The sequence below is a fragment of the Pezoporus occidentalis genome, unplaced genomic scaffold (genome assembly GCF_034315485.1).
Source record: "Pezoporus occidentalis ecotype Australia unplaced genomic scaffold, CSIRO_AGI_Poc_V1 ctg48, whole genome shotgun sequence".
NCBI lineage: Eukaryota > Metazoa > Chordata > Aves > Psittaciformes > Psittacidae > Pezoporus > Pezoporus occidentalis.
In genome coordinates this window covers 6,815,481-6,840,567 of record NW_026915813.1, presented here as the reverse complement: position 1 = coordinate 6,840,567, position 25,087 = coordinate 6,815,481, and the positions used below count along the sequence as shown (strand labels likewise).

Sequence of the window (25,087 nt, the reverse complement as noted above, 5' to 3'; positions counted from 1 at the left end):
AAATTTCTGACCTCAGTCACTTCATGAAAAGAGTGACCCTAATCCTGTAATGAATTCTGTGTGATGGAAAAAGGACATGCTGTTTTCACAGTCAGAAATGAGCTGAAAACATGGTGAACAATTTGCTATCTGTTATCTTTCTTTACCAGAACTGAGAAATTATTGTTGAAATTGTAATCTAGAACCTTAGAGGTAGTAGGTGGGTTTGAATTGCTACTTTCTTCTCTTTTATGTCTTCATTTTCCACCTGCATAATTATCAATTATGCTATGTGACTTCTTAAAAGATCTTGTTTCCCACACCGTGCCTTCTCTCCCTGTTTTGCAACAGAGAATTTTCATATCCCGTATCAGCAAGCAGTTAACTCAGAACCGGGTTTTGCAAAACTGATGTTACTTACAGGTATCTCAACATGCACTGCTCTGCAGTGTTATCCCCTCAAAGCTGTATGTGCAGTGGTACCAATTTCTGACAAAATCCGTTTGGACTCAATGATTTTGAATGTCTTTTCCAACCTAAGCAGTTCTGTGATGATTCTATCCAAAGATTGCTCCAAGTGTATCGCCATCTGCCAACTGACTAGAACAGGAAATGAGAAACTGTGCTACCGACATCTCTTTTCCTGCAGTAGGTGTTTTACCATTAGTGTTGTTATCACAGCCTGTGAGCTGTCAGATGCTTTCCTAGCCCCTCTTACCAAACATTGACAATTAAATGCTGCAGTTGAAGGTAGTTTTAGAATGTTTTGTGGGTGTCAGGTATAGGGTAATTTTTGGATAGGTGATGGAGGGGTGAAATATGTCAGGAGGATGGGAATAATGAAGAGCTGATTTTGACGTTAAAATTCACTGGGAGTGGTAAACAATAGACACTCCCCTTTCTGAGTTGCTCTGTCTAGAGAGCCTCTGTTGTGCATCCTATATAAACAGACATTTTACCGTTCTGCAGTGGTGTGCATTTGTATGCATTTGCTGTGATACAGAATATTTTAATGACATTGGCAGACAGATAGTGGATATCTGTTGGACAGTGTTGACATGCTGGGAAACTTACAATCATAGGTGGGATTTCTAGCTTGATTTATACTATTATTTTCGTCTACATTGCTTAAATTTTCAGTATACCTTCAGTTTGGGAGAACCTTTGTTGTTGAAATAACACATTGATAAATCCTTTGACCTTCTATATGAAATGGAAGTTCTTTTAATACAAATGAGATATTTTGAATAAACAGAAGTGAAGAAGTAAAATGCATGCTTAGGAAAATGACCATGCTGGGCCACAGTCATAAATATGTTTTGCCTAATTTGATCTCAGTGAGACCATTCAGTTGAAGGTAATGGGTTTGCAGGGGGGCTGATTGTCAAAAATGAAGCCGCAATGCATATGTTAACTGGTGAAGGCTTATATTTGTATTTCAAATGTATGAGGAATTAAGCTAAATGGAACTAAACATCACAAGATCACAGAATGGTTGAGGTGGGAAGGCAGCTGTTGAGATCAACTCGTCCAATCCTTCTGTCCAAACTGTCCAACTGCTATGTTGTTTCTTTTCCCATCATCCCAGGCTCTTGGCTTGCCTACTCTATCCCAAGTCTCCTTGTTCCCTCCTCCTTATTTTCTAATATAAAGTTCTCCTTATGAAGTTGACTGGCCTATTGGCAAAGATACGTTAACCTCATGTAGTCAAATGGATCTTGTATCTTCCAAGCAGCTGTTGAGCCTTAGAGAGGGTCCCATGGTCATAGAACCCTCTTTGAGGGTCTTAATAATGAGCCTTAGAACATCATGATGATATAGTCCTAGTATAGAGCACAGCTTGATAGCTACTCTTTTAGCCAGGCAAAAAGTCTTACCAGAAAACTTGTGTTCATCTTTCCTGAAGATTGTGGTTCTTAACTGTTACAGTTCTCTGTAGGTGTCCCAGAGTGCTTCATTCAGATGAAGACTGACTGCTTCAGTGGTCATTAGCATCACACGTTACACACTTAACCGAGATGCTGGTTGGAGAGCTTGACTACTTCTAGTAAGTTCATGAGTGTGGCATTTTGGGGCAAGCAAAATATGAGAAGAACCAGAGGTTCCAGGCAGGAGAATGTTGTGACATACCGCAAATAAACACATTTTGATCCTTTCACTTCCACTTCAAGCTTGTAGCTTAATGTACTCGACTATCGCAACTCACTTGCGAAACAAACTCCAGGGATTACTTTATGACTGGTTTTGACGGCATCAGAAAAAATGGCTAGTGTGAGTATTTCTTGTTAATTAATGAATTTGGGAAGTTTTGCTAGTCTTGTGCTAAGGCACAAAAGCTGTATTCAGAGTCCTATGAGATAAAATCTGCAGATAAAATACACTGCAGGGTAAGCAATCATTTTGTGTTTATCTCACAAGAGCGCTGTGAAGATTAATGTGATTTCCTCCTGTCTTCAGAGGGTTTGAAGATGAAAAATATTATGCATGTGCCAAACTTAGACCTATGTGGTTTGCTCTGGTTTGTAGGTGTGTGTGTTTGACTCCCATAATATGAGGTAGCAGGTGGAAAACAGTGACATCATTTGCTCTTGGAGCACATCGGAAAGCAATATTCTCATGGACTTCAAGCTGTGCCTGCTCTGAGAGCATAGCTGGTGAAGAGACAGGTTGCTGCACTGAAATTGGCTGTTCCATTGGTAGGAGCAGGTAGTATACAGAACTTAGCCCCTAAGAGTCATACTTTGAGAAGTGACACTTGTTTCTTCACCACATAGGTTCTGCAGTAAACATGAGGTTAGGAGAGCAGAAATGCTGATTCTACTAGATGTGATAGTCCCTCTTTAAATTTGGAGTGCTGTTCATGTGTACAACAACCTCTTCTGTGCTTGCTATGTCTTACCTTAATGGAATAGCAACACTTGTCCACACCTCTTCACCTAAACACTGTCGAAAAATACACTGTTAGTCACAATGCTGTAAATGTTTAAGGGAGTTTGGTTGGTTTTGTGCATTATCTCAAATTTTTAAGTAGTTCTTAGGATCTCTAAGCAGCTAAAATATTTCTGATAAAACAAGCCAATGATACAGTCTTTTCTTCAACTGTAGTATAGCAGTCTTTGTATAAGTACAAATAAATAGTTTCTCTTTGACTGCGTTCTTCTGCTCTCAACAAAAACTTGATGCCTATAGGAAGTATGGGGGGACTGAAGTACTTTACTGAACATTCACAGGGAAGGAATTTCTGCCAAGTAATTGTTCTCATGATATGGGTAGTTCAGGCTGACACCCTCAGTAGCTGCTTATAATGTGTGTTAACAAGTTGCTTTGCAAAATCTGGCCTCATAAAGAAGTCTGTAGTTGATGTTAACCTTATCTTGTTTGCCAGCCTTCGGCAAATGCCATAGGTCCAGCTGGGAGATGTTTGGTCCTGTACAACACTGCTAATCTAATACACAGAAAACACATTGAAAGGGAGGGAAAAGTATCCATTTTATATGTCTGCTGCTAGACTGGCTTTTTGGTTCTGTTAATCAGCTCTATAAAAATTCTGATTGCTGAGTGCCTCGGAAGTACGTGAATGCAAGTGAGTCTGTCTTGTTTTGCAGAGCCTTGTCAGGTTTTGGCTGGTGTACTTCTGCAAAGGGATTCTTGCCTGGTTTTCAGCGTGGCAGATACTTGGAGGAGAGGATTTTCTTCTTCCTCTAATGTTTTATGTCAAGTGACTGCTTGGCAAAGCTTTGATTTTTGCTGGTGTTTTTCTGTGGGAAATATGACCCAGTTTAAGTGTATTTTGTTTAGTATGCCCAGGACCTATAATTTCAGAAGTCTTCTCTACATGGTTCTTCAACTTAAAGAAAAAAATATAATGATTTTTGCTTTTTATCATAAGGAAGCTATTGCTGGGGGAGGATATCAGTTCTTGCACCTTGAAGTGAACAGTGGTAGTTTGTAAGCAAAGCAGGTTTTTCCATATTAATTCAGCCATTGCAATTATATGAATGCATTGGAGGAGAAACCGCAATTAAATTTGCTATCAGTCACACCCATCAAGTGTGCTTAATGTTTCATCCAACTTTTTTTCTGTCAGCCCTATAATTCGGTGTTCTTCTTTGTTTGAAGGTGTGGCTGAAAGAAACTTAAAATAAATGACTGTAAACTGCAGTATAGAAATGCTTGTTTGTGTTTAAAAGTATTTTTAAACTGGAAGGGTATGTTGGAAGTTTCCTTTTCTTCTTCTATCACCAAATTACTTTTTCAGGCAGTATCTAAAGGCAGAAAGTCCTGTTTTTTTAACTTTCTCTTTTTTGTATTTTTAATGTCGGATAAGATTTATGTGCAAGAGAATTGAGAGCTATATTAAAGTCTGTGTTACTATCCATCATTTTTAAAGTGGTGTGAAGAAAAATAACACTGTGTGTATGTGTAGCTAGATTTGCAAAATTGTTAAAGGAGCCAAATTCAAGTGTAGTGCATAATGCCAGGGATGAGTATTTGGAGTTACTTTTTATTTTCCCTGTCTTCTTGGGTCATTGGTCAATAGTGAGCAAAGAACTGTTGCTGTCTGACAGGTATTCGCTGGCTAATGCTAATAAATACTTATAGGTATTTTCATCAGTGGTTTCAGATGCTCATCTGTAGCTGGAAGTAAAGTTCTCTTTCACCTTCTATCCCAAACACATTCTTGCAAATGTCTAAGTAGAAGGCTAGACTAAGGAAGTCTAAGTGAAAAAGGGTGAGGTCTGTGCTTCCATCCCACTGAATCTTTCACTTTCTTGTCTATTCTGATTTATGGTGTTCTTTTCCCCCTTATTTAAGAAAGGTAGGCCCTTCCCACTTGGCACCCTCACGTCAGTCTTTTTCTTCTTTCTTCTTAGCTTCTAGTGGGATCGTTGGCTATGGTCGTGCTTGATTTTGGTCAGAGGAAAAAACAATACGGGTGCAGCTTCTTAAGTGTAGTACTGCAATGAAGGTTTGGACTGTGCCAAGTCATACTTCACTGAGAGGATGGTTGGTCACTTGCACAGGCTCCCCAGGAAGATGGTCATGGCACCAAGCCTGTCAGAGTTCAAGAACTGTCTATAGGCAACCCTCCTAGTCATACAGTTTAGTTTTAGCTGGTCATGCAGGAGGCAGGACTCCCTGATCCTTATGGGTCCCTTGCAATATGAGATAGTCTGTGATTCTGTGATACATGCAAGCTTCCATGACAGTTGGATGTAAAAAAAATAGCTTTTCATGCTGCAGATGCTCAAGAATATCTGCTGGAAACTGAACGTTGCCAGAGGTGGACAGAGCTCTATAAAGGCTGTGATACTAGGCAGTTAATCAGACTCCAGTGAAGCACTGTTATTTAGTATTACAAACAGTTGCATTGTGAGAGGGTAGGAGAAACAGTTTCCACTGCTGTGGGTTGTTGCGGAGGCAAAATAAAGCAGCAGAAATGTATAGACCTCTGAGTCTTCCCCTCCCATTACCCACAGCTCAGAAATCTCTCTTCATCAGTACTTTGGAGTTAGTTTTAAATACTGTGAGTGAAAGAAGTAAAGTCTGTGACAGTTACAGGAGTCTTTAAGGCTTCAACTAGAATCAAAAGAAACTTGAAGAAATAGAGTCTAGAGAAGATGAATTTGGCTGATCTTCAGACAGTCGGTCTCTGTTGCACAGGTAAATGATACAGGCTTTATTGTCAGCTGAAATAACTTGTCTTGAATTGCTAAGAGAATTCTGTGTTTGTTCTATGAATATTGAAAAGAAATTGTCAGGTGGAAAAATGAATTGCCATTCTCCTTGCATAGATTGCTCCCCTCTCCTCAAAAAAATACATGCTTACAGATTCACGAAGCCAGTCCTCCATTGTTAGTTTTATCATCTTTCAGCCATATGGTATGTTTTCTTAGCTATGACAAAGAAATGGTGCAAAGTCCAGGTGTCGTTCACCATGTCTTCTTGGCTAGTTCCCTTTAAGCCCACTAGAGCACTTTTGAAAATCCAGTATTTCTCCCTCTACCCATATTCAAACAAGGGCTTTAATGAGGTCTTGCCAAAACCTTTAAAACTTGGAACAATCTAAATTATATGTTGTATGGAACCTCTAAGCCAGGGAAATGAATAATTACTGGAGACTACTTCTGTGACATAGCTTGCTTGTTTTAGTTTAACAGAAGTATAATGGAAGCTTTACGTTAAGGAGTTATTCTGTTTTTAGCTCATTGTAATGCTCTTAGAATGCTTAAATGAGGCTGGGTTGGTTTTTTTTTTTTGGTATCTAAAATTCTCTGTTTAATGTTCCCTCCAAAATCAGTATCTCGAATATAAAGGTTTTTGTCACATTAAGTCATTTATATGACTGACAAATAAAATTCAGCATAGAATTGCAATCCCAGAGAAATGGTTTTAAAGGAAATAAATTTGAGCAGGAAGATTTAGTACAGGCATGGTAATGCCTTTTCTGTGGTTGCTGAGAGCTGGGTTTTGACTACAGACTGCTAGAGTCCTGGTGGTATGGCTGTAAACACTGATTAGTGAGTTTGAGTTCTTCCCAGGTGTTGAAATTACATGTGCTATTGCATTAAGAGTTGTTCAAATTCATCATAAAAAGGGACTTTATCAGTTGAATCGTTTCAGAAAGGTTTGTGCAAATCATGTTCCTTTTGACTGAGTTTCTTTACTGAAAGTCACCTTTTTCTAACAAAAAGGCATCTGATCAGGTACTTCAGTTTAAATACAATTTCCTGCGAACAGGTTACTTGTTTTCTTTCTTTTAAGCAGCCATTAAGAAGTACCTCTCAAAACCGTTGATTGACTGTGTTCTGAAACTCCTTGATTGATTCAGTATATGAATATTACGATTTGTTGAACATGTACTAAAAAATGAACTCAGTACACCAAAGCACACTTGAAGAACCTTTTGCACTGCTTGAATGGTTGGTGTCTTGAAAACAAAACTAGAGGCAGCTTAATTTTGGCCCTATAATTGGGTGTTTACATTTTTTGCTATTACACTATTTTCCCAAATTATTTATTTGCAGTCTTTAGGTTTATCAGTAGTTTAAAAAATACTTTAATCTGTTCCAAAACTGTGGGAGACTTACCTTATTTTCTTCTGAACTTTTGAGCTTGAAGCACCAGAAGTACAGAAGCTTGTAGCAGTGAATTAGGCTTGTTGTTCATCAGATAGGATTACAGTTTCTCAAGTTATTTTTCCTGCTTAAAGTTTGAAGCTATTGTTGGTTTAGACCAGTGGGAATTTGAAGCCAGTGTCATCATATAGTAGCATACCAAAGTTCCAGTTGATGATAGTCTAATAGTTTAGTAGTCTCATCTTGCAAATGCCCAGATACACACATAGATATATGCATGTTAATATTCATGTTAATATATTCATGTTACTGGTTCTTTTAATTATAAAACAGGACGTGTTGAAATAGCAGCTGTTAGCAAATAAGGGGAAAAATTGCAGGAATGGCTATTAGATGCCTCATTTTAAATGTAAACCTCACAAAAACATCCTATGAGACTGTCAAGTGGTACTGAGAATGACTGGGTATAAGAGCAGGACTGAAAAAGGAAGAGAGAGATCAAAATAGAGAAATGGGATAGTTGAAAGAGAAGCACAGCAAGTAGGGAATCTAAACCTGAACCTAAAATATCAGGAAAAGGCTGGGAACAATCAGTTGATGCATTGACCTCAAACCCAAGGAGTCCATAGCTTAGAAATATTCACTTGTGGGGCTTTACAAAGTCATGCTTAGAAGATCTGAAAATTCTTTTTTCATTTCTTTTTATACTCTTCAGATTTATGGCAATGGATGACACACATAGCTGTCCATAGGCAATGTCTTGAAAGGCTGCACGTTAGCCACTGTGATTATCTCCCTGAAGAGATATCAGTGGTAGGCTCTTCCTATGCTGGGTCAATGTTTGTGTATTCATGAGATATTTTTAGGATAAAATACAATCAATTTATCTGTAGTATTTACTATGATGTTTTCAGATATCATAGATAGGAAAGGAGGTGATTGCATTTAGTGTTTTTTTTTGTTAGTCATCAAAGTGTTGGAATTTAATTGTAAAATTATAGTCTAGACCCCTTGCCATCCTAACTCAATAGGTTAATGTGTATGGTAGCTTTTGACCTGGATTATTTGGGGGGGGGGATGGGGGGGGATGGGGGGGGAGTTGGGTGGAGTGTTTGTTTATTAATCTCTAGCTTTCACCTTTATTTTTCTGGGTATCTACATAGTAGCTAACATCACATTTGAAGCTTTGTGCTACTAGATATCCATGGTACAGCACCATATAGGGGTAGGGACTCTGGCTGGCATCCTCTTTACTGTCTGGGAATCTGCTCTAAGCACTGTAAGGGAGTTTAATTATGTAACAATTATTTCTCAGCTGTGGCTTTTGTCTAATTATATGCACGTTTAAAACTATTATTTTGGCAACTTTGTATAAATATTATCAAAGTACTCTGTATTTTGCTTTTCCCCCCAGCCAAGATACCAAGATACCAGAACTAGCATGGATGTTTCCCCTTTGTCTTGTTTGGGGTTTGTGTGCTGTTCTGGGAGTGTGCATGCACACATGCTGTATGTCTTTCCTACTATTATAGGAACCCTGGTGACTTTTGTTGTTATTTCTCTAATGAAGCATGAAGTCCGGGTACCAACAACAATAAAAGTAAAGATTGTTGGCAGATGAGAAGTAAGCCTAGGGTTTCTTCTCAATCACCACTTGCACTTCTCTCCATAGGCACTAACTTCTGACTGATATTTACTATTTTCTAGGCAAATCTTGCTCAACTACTGAGTGAAGCTCAAGATCGAAACAAGCAGCTTGGGGAAGAGATTAGAGAGCTTCAGCAGAGACTGGGAGAAGTACAAGGGGACAATAAGGTATTATAACTTTTGTTATCAGTAAACGGCATGGAATGTGCAAACTGGGTTGGAGTTTTGTATCTACTTCTTAGGAAAACAAATGAAACAATGGGTAACAGAACTTCTAGAATACTTTGATTACAGTAAATGCTCAAAACAGTAGAACAAAAGAAGCTTGTACAGGATACGAGTAAGTGTAGTTTATTATTTTTGTATGCTGCTTTTGCTCCATTGTCTTTAGGTACATATTTTGTACCTAGCCTTCCTTTAATGCTCTCAGACATTCTTTCTCTTTTTAATACAATTTATTAGTGGTATTTCCTCTTACAAATAAGTACAGATAAACATGTTGTCTTCATCATGCGATAATTATTTTTTTGTCAATGAAAATGCAAGATTTTAGTAGATTGTAAAACCAGAGGAGGCATAATTCTTCCCTTCAAAAATATGGAGGAGTTGATCACATATACAGTGAGCTTTGTATTAAGCTCTCATCCTTACGCTTACATAACCAATATATTTTATTGCTAAATTTAGCGAGTTATATGCAACATTGCTCAAAATCTGCCATTTGGTATTAATCAAACTCCTGTTGTCTCTGTTAATTGAAATATTTAAACTCAAGCCAAATGTGTGTAACATTCACAGCTGAAGCTATATGCAAAAGTACATTCAGAGATCAAACTAGTGAGAGATTGAATTTGAGAGTCAAGGTGGTTAACGAAGTAAAAAATGAAACAAATAATGAATGATAACTTTCCTCCCTCAACTACAGTTTAAAGTTCCTGGATTTAAAAATGTGAATAAAAATGATGCAGCTTTTAATTATTCAGATGTTTGGTTTGGTTTGTTTTTTTTTTTTCCATTTAAGTAAATTTTACTTATTTTATTTTAAACTCAAGTATATCGTGGTAATGAAGTTTTGTTCGTTATTTATCACAAAAGACTACCTTGAAGGTGTGTAGGGAGCTGGGAAAGGGTCAAGGAAGACCTGAATTTGTAGCATTCACAGCATTCACTGTCACTTGCTCAAGTCTTCAAAGACCAGCTTTCTCAGTGTTTCTTTTCATTTGCATGTTATTGTTTCAACTATATTACAGTGTAGAAGACAGTGCCTTGCAGTTCTTCAGTACCAATATTATGCCATACAGCCTTTCCCAAGCCAGTCCTGAACAGATAACAAGGGTTTGTAAGTACAAACAGAACACAAAGGTAGTAAAACTATGGCATATTTAAATATCAAGGTTATGTACCTATTCCAGTTGCTTATAACAATACAGTCTATGTGACACAGAGCCTACTTTTCTGTGCTTGAACTGGCTTTGTTTAGATTTGCCTCTGTGGGTTCGCTTGATATTAGCTGGTCATCTTTGTAACATCTGTATTCTCAGCATGAATTTAAAATCATAATCCTCACAATGACTGGGAAAATACAAAAAGAGGTATTCTGCCCAACATGCCTCTTTCCCAAAGGTGCAGAATAGTGCATCACTAAATAAAGAGGGGGAGGAAAGGACTGCATCAGACAGGGATTAATTTAGACTAGGATTTTCATTTTTGGAACACATTCTTCACTTTCCTAGTAAATGAGAAATAGAGCTTATTTTAGTCAGGTTGCTGGGTTTTGAAGTGCCTAAAAAAGCATTGCTGTCTCTCTGAGGGATTTAACACGCTCCTCCTGTGTCAGATTTTGCTTCCTCCTAGCTTCCGTGATAAAATTCTAGGCTTGTTCCCGAAGCCATTCTGTTCTGCTCATCAGTTCTCCTGTACTGGCAGCTGGGTTACTTCAGGCACTGGAGTCCAGATAATGCATGGTATATACAAAAACAAAGAACTATAATAATTTGCTTGTTCTTACATTTTCCCCCTGCATTCTTCTCTCTGCTTTTTCCAGAGTGCGGGAGGGCATCATGCCCAGCTGGTCTACGTCAACCTTACTTCTGGCAAGAGATGAACAAACAGCTGCTTTTGCAGCAAGTGAAGCTGCTTATGGATGAACAATTCTGCCTGTGTCTGAGCAGGGGTGACTCATACAGGCTTTGTCACTGGGTGGCAAGAGCTTTGTAGGACCAAAAAAGAAAAAAAAACCTTTAAATATCACACATTAGCTCTTATCGATAAGGGAACGTTTTGATGCCTTGACTTTAGTGTTTGCTGCTAGTAGGATACAGTCACTTGGATTAGCAAGAAGACCTTAAACTAGTGACATTTTACGTGTTGAAATCACATGAAGTATGCCATTAGTTAGCAATAACAAATTACTTGCATTTGGCTTAACTGGATTGGTTTTTTCCGTTAATTTCAACTAGAATTCTGTTGGCACAGATAATAAATTTTTTTCAGGCAGTTTCTGGAAGGATTTGTTGCTGCAGTTTGAGAAATACAGCAGTAGACTGCAGCGCTCCACCAACAGATACCTAAGACTATTTATTTTTATGATTGATCACAATCTCTTATCAACTCTGACACTATGAAGACTATTCTGTGTTTATGATAGTTATTTGTAAACCTTTTTTCTTCCTAATGTTCTGGCAGCCGTGCTTGGAGAACAATTACTGAAACTTAGGAGAAGATATTTAGGAAATCTAATTCTCTCTTGTAAAAGGGTAAAAATAGAAAGTGTAAGAGAAGCTAGAGGCTTCTGGAAGACTAGATGACTCAGTTGCCTTCAGTTGAATGCCTACCCACACAAATAAATAGTTTTGTAAGCTGTCGAGGGCAGTGCTAAGAAAGAAGAAGATGCATGGAAAATAATGGCTGCTGTATTACCGACAGTTTGTTATGATAAGGCAGACAATCATTCATGCAGCAGCAGTGTGAAATGTGGTGCATATGTCTTGGCAGAACTGGGACTTAAAGTAGCAAATTTGCATAGTTCTGGTCCACTTTTTAAGATTTTGTAGACACCATGGTGAAGACAGTTGCTGTCACTGACTGCCTAAGCACAATGGTTTCTTCCTTCCACAAAGAATTTACTGGTTGTGCTTGCTTCCCTTTCCCTTCTGCATGTTTTATTGCGAGTCAGGAATGTATAGCTTGGGCCCAGGCATTGTTTGTGGACTCCTAGCCTGCACAGCAGCTATTGCAGTGAAGCCCATTTGGGGCATTGTTGGGCTGTTACAGAGTTGCTGTTTTATAAATCATTATTTTAGTGGACACTGATTAAGAAAAAGCTGTGGTATTAAAATAATAAAGACTAGTGGCTTGCAGCATTGGATTGTTTTGGTTAACAATCCATGGGTTCTTGACAAACAGGAGCTATCTCTGATAAAGTGCCATTAATTTAAATCCACTCTGCTGTGGCTGCTGTTCACAGAATCCCAAGGGATAGCGTTAACCTCTTTTCTAGCTGCAAAATAAACTTGAGCGTTCTTTTCTTCAGTGATTCCTGAATGACTGAAATAAAAATACAGCAGCCAGAGGGCAGGTGTATAAAGTTTATAACAAAGCACTAATATGTGAAATAAACCCTTAACGCTCTGGCATAACACTTAGTGTCTCTTTGGGTCACAGCATTTTCAGGGGAGATTTTTATGGCAGGTGGTGCTTCCTCATGAAACATTCGCAATGCAGAATTAAAGGACTTGGCCTGTTCTGCCCTGTCAACTCCCTGATTGGCCAACTGTCTGCAAGAAGCACTCTGTTGTTTTATGGATTGGTATTTTACTTTATGTATGTTTAGAACGCTTTTTACTGGCTGAATTTGGATTCCTGAAGCATTCTTTTCATCAGACTTCATACCTTTTTTTCCTTATTGTTCTCTTTGTTTCAAAATCAGTAGTAAATTGAGAGTTCTCCTTTCATTGGCAAACTCTTTGACCTTGCAAATAATAATTGCTTGAAGTTATAATTGCATTTTCTGCGTCACCCCCTCCCGGGCTGGAGGAGAGCTGCTCATAGTGTATGAGTCACAGCTCTGATCCAGTTCCCAGCCTGGTGCCGAGCTTATGCAGAAGTTCTGCTCTGCTGCAGGCACTGGAAGCATTAGTAAAGTGTGATTTTCCCCTTCCCATTTCCCGTTTTTCTGAGCAAGATTAAGTCCTCAAAATGTTACTTGCATTTGTTTCTTACTGCCTCTGTCACTAGCAAGAGATTCTAGAAATTGAATTGATCTAGCTGAATTTGTTCAACATCTTTGTCGGTGACATAGACAGTGGGATTGAGTGCGCCCTCAGCAAGTTTTCCGATGACACTAATCTGTGTGGTTCGGTTGATATGCTGGAGGGAAGGAATGCCATCCAGAGGGACCTTGACATGCTTGTGAGGTGGGCTGGTGCCAACCTCATGAAGTTTAACCATGGCAAGTACAAGGTCCTGCGCCTGGGTCAGAGCAATCCCAGACACAGCTACAGGTTGGGCAGAGAAGAGATTCAGAGCAGCCCTGTGGAGGACTTGGGGGTGTTGGTTGATGAGAAAATGAACGTGAGCTGGCAGTGTGCGCTCGCAGCCCAGAAAGCCAACCGTATCCTGGGCTGCATCAAAAGGAGCGTGACCAGCAGGTCGAAGGAGGTGATCCTGCCCCTTTAGTCTGCTCTCGTGAGACCTCACCTGGAGTATTGTGTGCAGTTCTGGTGTCCTCAACATAAAAAAGACATGGAAGTGTTGGAACAAGTCCAGAGAAGGGCCACGAGGATGATCAGGGGACTGGAGCACCTCCTGTGTGAAGACAGGCTGAGAAAGTTGGGGCTGTTCAGCCTGGAGAAGAGAAGACTGCGTGGAGACCTCATAGCAGCCTTCCAGTATCTGAAGGGGGTCTATAGGGATGCTGGGGATGGACTATTTATTAGGGACTGTAGTGACAGGACAAGGGGTAACAGGTTAAAACAAACAGGGGAAGTTTAGATTGGATATAGGGAAGAAGTTCTTTACTGTGAGTGAGGTGAGGCACTGGAATGGGTTGCCCAGGGAAGTTGTGAATGCTCCATCCCTGGCACTGTTCAAGGCCAGATTGGACAGGGCCTTGGGTGACATGGTTTAGTGGAGGTGTCCCTGCCCATGGCGGGGGGGTTGGAACTAGATGATCTTAAGGTCATTTCCAGCCCTTACTATTCTATGATTCTATGATTCTATGAATTAAAGCACATTACTATACCTTCTGTTCATCAGCCTTTTAGTGTTAAAAAAAAATAACATCCCATAGCTATGAAGCCATTCCAGGATTTGCTAATTGCCTTTTTGATTGACTTGTTTTGATAAGGAAATTAATAGGAATTACATCTCCTAGGATCTCTTCAGCCTTACTAACTCTGCAGTGGTCTGTACTTTCCCTGTGGGGACAGGGAGATGTAGTTTGCCAAAACCAGTTACTTTTGGGGGCACAGCTTTCCCTGAACAAGTGAAGTGCTATCAGAGCAAGTTGTACTAGCTTCAGTGACTTGCACTGAACTGGAGCTGAAATAAGTGGGAAGGATGATTTTGGTAGTCTGTCTTGCATCAGCAGGATTTTAATTGGCACATTGCAGCTATGGTGACTGGCATCCCATAAATACCAAAGATAGATTTTAATGTACAATCTTCTACTTCAGAAGATTGATTTTTTTCTAACTCTGCAATATAATGATGTACATTAATTCCTTGGTGCAGTCAAAGATACGGGGAAGGTCAGGCTGGTTATTGTGGTGGGTTTCTCTAGTCTCTGTGAAGCTCCTATAAATGAGGCCATGGGGAGGCAACACTTTTGCCTTGTTTTACTCAGCATAAACAACTGTAAATGCTGAATGCCTTATAGACTGTTATTTTAATGCTCCATGATTCTTAAAAGGTAGTTGCTTTTTGCTTTGGATATCAAATATAACTGTGTATTAATTCAAGTCAGGCTGTTTTCTGCAGTCACAAAGTTCATGACTTCATTAGTTGTTTAGCGTTTGGCCAGGTCTTTCTGTTGTTGGCTTATGTTCATGTTAAAATTAATTAACTTTTGTGAGTAGATGAAAAATATAACGCACAAGAAAATGTATTAGCAGCTGTTAACGCAAATTCTGCACTGATGTGGCACAGTGGGGTTTTAAGTGGTATCAGAAGATGAAGCTGAGCAAGCCACTTTGTGCCTTTTTATTCTTAAGTAGGAGATCTCTGCTGCAGAGAGTTCTAAGATTTACATCCGAAAATGGCTTTCTGAGAATTCTCTAGTTTTAGTCTGACCAGGATTAGATCCTGTCGCTCCTTAAAAACATTGATCAGGTGTCAGTGTTTATTTGGTTTTTCATCTTTGTGTACTCTGGTGACTATTGTTGCAGGGGCTAATTCAGCTCCCACTGATGATTTGCGTGTTTGGAAGTTTTCACTGAGAACAAGATTGAGCCTTCAGCTCAGAAAATTCCCTCTGGTTTAAATAATACCAGCTGTTTGGCCCAGAAGAGATGAATTCTGTAACAGCTTTGCTCTTCCTAATGCAAATGTACCGTGATGCTATAGCCTGTGTTCTCTTGCTTACCAAATCTGTTTTTGTAATGTCAGCTCCTTCGAATGACAATAGCAAAGCAAAGACTTGGAGATGATGAAGTTGGGGCTCGCCACTTTGCAGCACATGAACGGGAGGACCTTGTTCAACAACTGGAGAAGGCTCGAGAGCAAGTAATAACTAAATGGGCATATATTGTTGTGTTTTGAAGAGCTAGTGCTGTCACAAGTAAATTACTGCTTCTGTTGTGTTTGGAGGGCTGGTAGCTGATTAACATTGCAAATAGTGGTGAGGATGTTGGGATTTTTACTGAAATAGTTGTTATTAAGCACTAACTTAATCATGCATGCATGGTTAGAGTGAGTTTCCTACTCCCAGGAATTTCTTCTCTAGATTATTGGATCTCCCCTTTTTATAATGTGCAGCAACAACTTGTGACAATTAAATATTGTCGATGCATGTTGATGAAAGAGACTTATTAATGAAAGCTGTTACAAGTATTTAACACAATATGTGGTGGCTAATACAACTCCTAAAGATACTCTCCAAATCAAATTGTCTGTAATAGTGCTGTTAGTCTCCTCTTCCTCCTGCCTCTTAGCTTTTCTTTGTCTTTTGAAAATTTCTTGAACCATGCCTCTTTTCCCTGCCTGTATTAATACTATGTACCATGCAGCATCCAGTTCATCAGACTGCTTCCCTAATCCTGATAGATAGCTTTCTGTAAAATTTTGGGTGGCTCTGTTCGTGCATTCATTCCTACCAGTTCCACCCTGAATAAGCCATTCTGTAATCCAGGAGAAGGTATATTTCTTGTTTTTCAGTGTTCACTCGAGTGCAGTGCTACTTTAGCTTGCCAGAAGGACTGTTGGCTGCACTTGGTCTTCTTCCAGTATGATTCTCCCTGGTATCTCTGTTCCCAAGCTCACGTTCTCCCTGTTCATCATCTGGCCTCTTTTCACATGGTCTTCTATTTTCCTTCCTGACTTACCAGTGTTTCCTTAGGTGCCAGTGGAGACTTCTCAACTCATTGCAGACTTTTCTCACACTCTCTGTTTCTTCCTCTTGGAAGTTTGAAGCTCTTTATTCTTGAAGGAGCTGCACACCTTCACCTTTTTGCTATAGCAAAGCTTACTCTGTCAGCTCCATACTGGCTTGCTTTATACTTTTTGTAGTTCTTTTTCCTGTTCTGTGGAACTTTATTGCTGAAATTAGTACATTAGTATATATTCCCCCTTACAGACTTTTTTTATCATCTTCCAAATTTGCGAGATTCTTACTCAGTTGAGTTCATTCCACAATTCCTAGAAATAACATGCTAAAACCAGTTTCATATGTTTGTAGCAGAAGTATAGTATGGATTAAGGTTTCTTTTGCTGTTACATTTTAATTGTTTTCTAGAAGTTTTGTAAAACAAGTTTAACTGCTAAAGTTACTTATCTTCAAATTAATCAAATAATACTAAAATAGAGTGAAAGTACCAGGGCTTATGAGCTTTGGAAAGGCTTTTAACTGTCCAGTATCAATCCTGTTCAGACATGCAGTGCAGTGCTGTTGTTGTTTTCCTTTGGGTGCTATGTAGTTGTTTGTTTAAATGTCAAAATAGTCATACTGCTCTCCTTCTTTTTTCTCAGATTGAGACTCTGAGATATGATCTTCAGGCTGCACTGGATGAGTTACAAGATGTGAAAGAGGAACGCTCTTTTTACCAGGATAAGTCTGACAGACTAAACCAAGAACTTAATCATGTCTTAGGAGGGCATGAAAACCGTATCATTGATGTAGATGCTCTGTGTATGGAGAACAGGTGAGTGCACTGCAACCTTACTCTTACCCTAGAACAAGCAGTGTATTGCTTTAATAGGAGCATCAGGAAGTCAGTCATAACAAAACTTCACATCAAATAGATCCAAGAATAAAAGTTAACAGATATTTTTGCCACTTGCTTGGGAAAAAAATGTGGTTTATGGTCTCTGCTAAGAGTCAGAGTCACTGACAGAGCCATAGCAGACACCTCCCTTAATGTCAACAATTGCCTTAAAGTGAAACAGATCTTGTAGGACACTTTCCATTTATAGAGACTTATACTTCAGATAGGAAAGTGTAAAACCAAAGGCATTGCTTCCTCCCAGCAACTCCAGGTTTTTTTTTTCTGTTTTGGTGGCCTACAGAGTTCTGTATCAATTTAAGCCTCCTGCTTCCCTGGCAGTGAGATGACTTTTTTTTTTCCTATGAAATACTTAAATTTTCACAAACCCTAATTCAGTTGCAGTTGCACTACATGAAAGAGGGTATTTCATAAACCCTTTATACATGAAAAACCTATTTTCCTATGTGGAAATAGCCATCTAATCCAAGCACATAAACTGTATTAGGAAGAGCTGTACTGTTTCAGTTACACCATTTTTTCAACTATACTGTTAAATTTTCTACTTTGTGATTGCTAATGAGAAGTGCCATGTAAGTGATGGATATTGCAATGCAAATGTTCTGCATAGTTGAGTCTTGTGTTGACATATATACAAATCTTCATGTGTCCATCTCACAAACCTTCAAGTACAGAGGACACGACTAAATGCTTCCTATTTCATCTAGCCATAAATACATCCTTTTAGCTTCCCTCCCCCAAAACCTAAGGACTGATATAAAATGATTGTGCATCATGCTGGACAAATCGAACCAAAGAGCAGCCTCCTTTCCTGATGCCATTTGTTTCCCTACTTAAAGTTTTATGGGGTCAAGAGCAGTAAGATTTTGTTATTTTATCCCTCACAGAACTGCAGAGGGAAAAAACCTCTCAGTAGTTCAAAGACAGGACATGCCAAATAGTAAAGGGGAGTGCTTGAGGCAGTACTTGAAGGTAACATGAAGTAAAGGATTACATTTCTTTTTCAGGTATCTTCAAGAAAGATTAAAACAACTTCAAGAGGAAGTCAACCTTCTGAAGTCTAATATTACTAAATATAAGGTAAGATCCTTTCAGTCTATCATCTAAACTGTGCTTCATTGTTCACAGATGTTATTGTTCATTCTCATGTTCATATACATTTAAAGAACAAAACTGTGTCTTCAAAGAAAAATCCATCATTAACATTCTGACCATATTAGTATGTACACATATTACATCCTCAGTCTTCCTTGTAGGCTTCTTAGCTGATGTAGTACAAAAGGCTACACACTGAGTATTTAGAAAAATGAACTAAGTATTTTAATTTGAAGCTCTCCTGCTGCTGGGAGGGTGATCAGCCTTCCAGCCTGATGGTAGGTAAAAAGTAGCATGTCATGCAGTGGGTGGTGAATGACTGCAGCTGTGTTGCTGTCACAAGCAGGCATCTTTTCCCTGTTCCCTAATGGCCACACATTTCTTCAGATGTCTTAATCATTGCTAAGTTTTCATTGTTCTTCCATTCCTGGCTTAAGATACATGCTGTTTGACATGAAACCTTCAGGACTGAATCCTGAGGGAAAAAGACTGTTGCTCTTCCTGAGGTCAAGCACTCTGTTTCCTTCTGCAAGTGATTTTGGGGTGTGGGAGAGGAGGACTGCTTGTCAGGGCATGAGAAGGGTTGTCTTAGGACTGTCAATGGGACTTCTTAACCATTTAGGTCACTATGAAACAGTCACAGCACTAATTGCTTTTTGTGCATGAACAAAGCTCCTCAAAGTACCAATTTCAGTGTCTGTTCACACTTATGACTTGGGTGTCTCGGCGTGTGGGTTAGTTTATTGGTAAGAAGTGAGCATCTTGGTGGACTCAGTTTCACAGAACTGCAGTTGTTTTGGAAGAGCTGGACTTCTATAGCAGGATCATTCTGCTGCTAATTCCTGAAAGTCAGTATGCTACTAAAAGAGCTTCTAGAAACTGATAGAGGAGCCTGAGCTTTCCCTTTGAAGCCTAGCCAAAGAAATGCTGGGAGAAGTCTGATTTTGCTCCCAACTGTTATTCTCTGCAGGATACTGCAGTATATTCACTGGCACTCAGATGATTAAACGGTAGGCAAGTCTTAAAAATGTATTGGGGTTGTGGGTGGGGGGGACTACAGTAAAGAGCGGTGAGATAGAAAGAGTCTTTGTAACATTGCAAAGACTGTTCTGGCTGGACAGTAGTACTCCAGGGATCACACTCCCATGAGTTACTATGGGTGTAAGCTCTAGGGCCTGCAGAGTTGTTCTGAGACCAAAATACAAAGTTCCAGTTTCTTTACTCTTAATGAAAGGGTTTGTTGGCTACTGTTTTTCTAAACAGGATGTTTGTTGTTTCCTTAGGCTGCACTAGAGAGACGGAAGAATTCAAAGACTCATGGTAGATCCAGTAGCAGTGCTCTGACTGGAGTCCTGTCTGCAAAGCAAGGTATTACATCAGTGCAACATGGTGTTGCTTATCCTACTGAATTCCTTCCTCTTTCTGTCTTACCCCTTAATTTCAGTAACCCTTTCCTTACCAGCCAAATCAAAATCTTTCTTCTCTTTCCTGTTTATTATTATGTGTTAATTTTTTGTCCTTTTCTCAGTTGACTTGAGAGTATGAAATTTGCCTCTTCAGTACTGCTGCTCCTTTTGTTACTCTTTTGTCATTCATTCTATCCCCTGTCTTATTTTTTTTTTAAATCTAAACCTTTCTGCAACTTTACCCTGACAAATAACTTGTTCATTCTCTTTGCTCTGCTAAGAATGATAATCACAATTCATATTCCTAGTCAATTCATAGACTAGGTGGCAGAGGAGGGGCCCTAAGTCAGGTTTTCTGCTACTGTTTTTAGAAGCTTTTACATTCTGATGTTTTGCAAGAAAGCCTTTTGTCCCATGTTTCTTCATGGGTAGCAAAACGGAGTAATCTCTTTTTCCACCTTTCAAAGAAAATACCAAGGTTAGGAAAGAAAAGGGAAGAGAAAATTCTTTGAGCAAAACTGTACACCTGGCACCCTACTGTTAGGTGTTGGTGTATTCATACACACAAGATCAGTAGCATTTGTCATGGTAGGTTGAAACTTGCTGTCCTGTTTTTGACTTCTCTTCTGTCCTCTTCTCCATGTACTTTCATACATACAGATAAATTATATTATATACAAAAAGGGGCACAGCCAGATTCTAGCTACAGAAGTTAGGGATACTAGCAAACTGTCTGATATAGTTGAGAGATATAGGCTCTAAAAGCTGCAGAGGAAAAGTTCACAGTTGACTATATTTTAGCATTAGTCTTAAATAACCCAAAGGATGTAATTATTCTTAAAAGTAATATAAAATCTTCTTTGTGGGCTTATGTTCTAATGTAAGTGGGAGAGAAATGACCGATTTTTACTGATCTGTAGGCCTGTAGAAGAATGAGCTTGTTTCGTTCTGAACAAAAATAATTTTCCAAAAGCAGAGTTAAGTTAACATAAGGTATGTCTGCCTGTATTTGTTCTGGCAATTGCTGTGCAATAATGATGAGCTTAGAAAGCCACCATCTTTATGCCAGCTAGAGATTACATTTCTGGGCTTTTGGTTTGATTGTAAGTGAAAGGAACAAAATCTGTATTAATTTCAGTAATGAGAAAGTTCTTTATTGCTAAGTAAATGCTTGTGTCATGTCTCTCTACGTGAGAAGCCAAAACTCATTTGTGTTTTTAATATTACAGTCCAAGAGTTGTTGTCGGAGGATCATGGATGTAGCTTACCAGCCACACCTCAGTCCATTTCAGATCTCAAATCACTGGCCACTGCATTGCTGGAAACTATCCATGAAAAAAACATGGTCATACAACACCAGAGGCAAACCAACAAGTAGGTTGCATGAATTCTAAGTAAAATAGAACTTGCCAAGCTCAGGAAAAGTCATAGTTTTGGGAGAGTTTCAAGGAAATGCGAAAGAAGATCCATTTTCACAGAAAATTCATTGTCATCGTTAACTGGTGGGTTCTTTAGGCTTTAAGATCAAGTATGTGTTTAGAGAAAAATTAAATTTTCAAAGTAAAGTCTGGGGTTGACAAGAGACCTGTCTGCCTCTACTGGACAAGGTTTGCTGCTCGGGTTTAAGATAAACCACAGTAACACAGGGGGGGACTTGCAGCACGTAGTCATAGGGAGGGCTAAAGAAAAGCCGCTGGGAGGAGGGACGCCCTTGAACTGGAGAAGGTATGTGGTAATTGGTTGTTACCAGTTAGTAGGAGTTTGCTAACAAACACTGCGGGCATAGTAAATGTTGCACCTAGAAAAGGATCTGAGAGGTTTTAGCATAACATTTGTCACAGGCTAGCAGCCTGTGTGTCATACAAATGATAGCTGTTGCTCCCGTAGTTACTTGCCAAAATTTGGAGAAGATAAACATGGTTGGATTGCTACTGTGTGATTTGTTTTTTTTAAATGTGAACTGAACTTTCAGGGAGAGTTTGTTTACTCTCAGCTGTTCTACTCATCAGTAGAATTCTTTGTGTCTTGCACAGCTCCTATCATGGCAGAATGTAATCATTTTTGACACATTTTCTGGCATTCTTCTTGTCCTTATGCAGTGTATGAAAATCAGAGCTAGGGAAGAGTTCATGATTCTGTGCTCAGGGTTGGGTTTTTTTTCCTGTTTTTTTTTTTTTCTATTTCTTTACCACTGAGTCAGTACTGGTAATCAGAGGTTATTCAGGCTTCTGAAACGCACATCAGGACCAGATGCCAGAAATGAGCAGGCATCTTTCATGAAAGGAAGGAATAGTACCAAAGTAAAATGTATTGCACTAGAATAGATGATTCATTTTGAAAATTGATAACTCTGATACTAGGCAGACTCTATTGCATAATTCTTAGTGATGTGGCAATAGAAGTAGAGGAGCAGTTTATAGCCACTCAATACTCTTGAGAAAGCAAATGCCTAAAGGGAGACTAAAGCAATGAAAATGTAGCCCATATCTAACTGATGGCAGCTTAGTCAGTTCATGTCTGTAAGTGTGTCATGGAATGCAAGAAGAGTTCCTGCACTGAGCAGTGCTAATGAAGGGTTAACAGCTGCTTACTCCCTTCTCACTGCTAGTGTAACATCAGAAGGAAAACATTCAGAGAACAACTTTTGCTTGTTATTTGTTATTCCAGGTATAACCAGCCTTTTACATCCAGATATTGTGTCATTACTCAGTGTTCTAGTTTGCATACTCTTGCCTATAACAACCTTCTTTCTTCATTTTTGTATCTCTCAACTGTATCACTGCAATGATGGCTTCACTTTCTGATACCACTGTCTGGCTTTCAACTATTGAGTATGGGTCTCCTTTCACAAGGAGATATGATTCTTTCATCTGCATACCCAAATGGCCATACATAGCCACGAGAGTAGAGATTGGATGTGTGCACGAACTATTATTCTGTGCCTAATAGAAGTTCAGGTCTTAGAAGGAGGTGACAGTCCACATCTCTCCCAGGTCAGGACTGTGCTCAGAGCTGCAGTGTTGTATTCATTCAGGATGCTTCGGAAGGTGGGGAAAAGGAAAGGATAAATCCTGGGGAAGTTGAGTGAAGAGCCTCAGCAGCACTCCTGTATGGTATACTCATTCTTTTTGTCACCTTTGGCTTTAGTTGGATTAAAGAAGCTTTTAAGAGGCTAGAAGGAATGAGAACTATTTCAAGTAGAAACACTTAAGGCACAAAAACATTAAAGTGAAAAAGGGAAATGCAAGATAGGATATCAGGGAAAAACATCCCTTTTTTGAGGTGCATTAGCTGGTTATTGGGGGCACTTATCTGCCATGCAAGAAGTTACAAGATAAGACTGCTAATTTCTGAAAAGAAATTGCCCATCTGTCAGAGTGCACAAGTAAAACAGATCCATAAACTGTACTAGTAGAAGATGCATTCTTTTGTTGAAGATATTTCTCCATTCTCCAGGAAGTTGAGAAAGATATGGGGCTAGGGAGAATTGTAGTGACAAAAAGTTTTACATAAACTGGAAGGTAGAAGTCTTCTCCTTCACCCCTCTGTCCTGTTTGCCTGGCTTTGCCTGCACAAAGAGCATGTTTGGAGGGCATGGTTACTCTTTGTTGTTCAAAGAAAGTGAGATTTATCGGATAAAGAATGTGAGGTTTTGGGGTAGTTGTTTCATTCAGGGTAATTCTGAGTTGGATATTTGATGGATGATTGACCTGTTAGTGATTCTATTATCAGTAAATGAAACTTTTCAGACTGTGTGAACTTACTGTCTTCCAAACAGTTAACCTACTATAAAACCAAAGCCTCTTTTGTTGCGTGCAGATTGAGAGATGGCTGTATAAATTTACAATAGCAGAATGGTAGATTTGGTTTCTGATTAACCGAAGCAATAACAAGATAGTAGGTTTTTAAAGTGTAGATTAGAATTTGGATGTGCTGCTGAAGTTGACTTTCTGACGTTATGCTGTTGTTAAAAACATCTGTTGCCACTTGCTCTTGGAACAGACACACTATTATTATTGTCGCTTTTCTAAATATGTGCCATGATAAAAGGAGCTGTGGGAGTATGTGCCTAGGAACAAGTAGGCTAAATCCAGCCTTTATTTTTCTAGCCCCACTTTTAAGAAAAAAAAGTTGTTTGGGAAGAAAACAGATCATTTTCCCCAGGTGATTTGTAGCGAGTACTGCTAAGTTTAAGTAACATCCTATGTTTCTCCTCACAAGCACATTAGCTTAATTTGAAAAGGCAGCTGTAAATGAGTTCTCTATGCAGTAATGTGTTGCAAGATTAAATAGTTACAGAAATGAAAAAATAAACAGTCCTAACCCTGCCTAGCAAGTGGATAAAAGATCTTTTTTCTTCTGCCAGCAGTAAATGGTTTATTAGATGTTCTTTTTAGTGCAGTTTATTCCTGAAATCGCCAGAACCCGTGTAAGCCAGATGAAATTGCAGTAGAAGCAGTAGAAGCTGCTCTGCTACTTGGTCATGTTGGACTAATTATAACAGTTCTAACTTGGGCGTGCTCAGTCATGACCAAAATGACAAAAAGGATTGTGTCAGTCTGTAAATGTTTCCATGTGATGTACAGAACTAGATACATGACCGTGACGGACCCTATTAACAGACATTTCAGTGATTGTGTCTGTATGCCTTCTGTAGCAAGATCTAAATTGAAAGTGAGGTGAATAGATTTCAGGTGTTGTAAATCAGCACAGCTCCTTTCAGATTACAGCCATGTATGCTGGGAAGCATGGAAGAGCCAGCAGGGAGCTTCTAAATTCAGGTGGGAGCATTGCTGCTATTATGTAAATAGATTTCTGTTAAACCTTATCCTGGAGGGAGGTTTAGACTAACTTCCTCGTTGCATTAGACACATGACCAGAGAACCACAGAAATGGCTGTCAGCACCTTTGTCAACATGATCCTTGTACTTTAGTCAAAGGATCTGGTCCACTATGGCTAGAGATAAGAAAATAGATTAGGGAATTTGATGCTACCAACCTATTCAGCCCCTTTAAAAATACCTGCTGTTCCAGGCCACCACAGCTCAGTCTTCACACAGCTTCTCTCCATCTTCACATACGGAGATGACAAATTATCTGGAGGTCACAGGGGAAAGAAAGGAATGGGATAAGCCACACGGCATTCAGGTGTGCTTGCACATCTGTTTTTCAAAAATGGTTCTGTAAGAACTTGCAGCTTTATGTAGGGTTCATTTCTCCCATAGCTATCTTCAGATAACATGGCTTGAAGCAAACTAGAATCATACACATCACTGAATGTATTTTGCTCTCTTCCTGAATGAAAGGAATGGGGTTAAGCATTGTCCTCTCTTTTTGCCAACCATTGTTCAGAGCAGCAGAATGATCCTTCTATGTGAGAACCTGCAACAAAGGTTAAAAAATAGCTCAGCGTCTCTTCTGAGGATCCAGCAGGAATTATCAG

General features: G+C 39.2%; 1 protein-coding gene across 4 annotated transcripts in view; it reads left to right on the top strand.

Annotated features, from left to right (window-relative positions):
* CCDC149 (coiled-coil domain containing 149) overlaps positions 1-25,087 on the top strand; it is a 52,696-nt gene that overhangs the window by 12,520 nt on the left and 15,089 nt on the right. For all 4 annotated transcript variants that reach the window (XM_062636501.1, XM_062636500.1, XM_062636504.1 and 1 more), the window contains exons 4-9: positions 8,766-8,873; positions 15,312-15,428; positions 16,890-17,062; positions 18,151-18,223; positions 19,522-19,606; positions 20,874-21,018. In XM_062636501.1, coding sequence (XP_062492485.1) covers positions 8,766-8,873; positions 15,312-15,428; positions 16,890-17,062; positions 18,151-18,223; positions 19,522-19,606; positions 20,874-21,018 — 701 coding nt within the window. The remainder of the gene's footprint in view (positions 1-8,765; positions 8,874-15,311; positions 15,429-16,889; positions 17,063-18,150; positions 18,224-19,521; positions 19,607-20,873; positions 21,019-25,087) is intronic.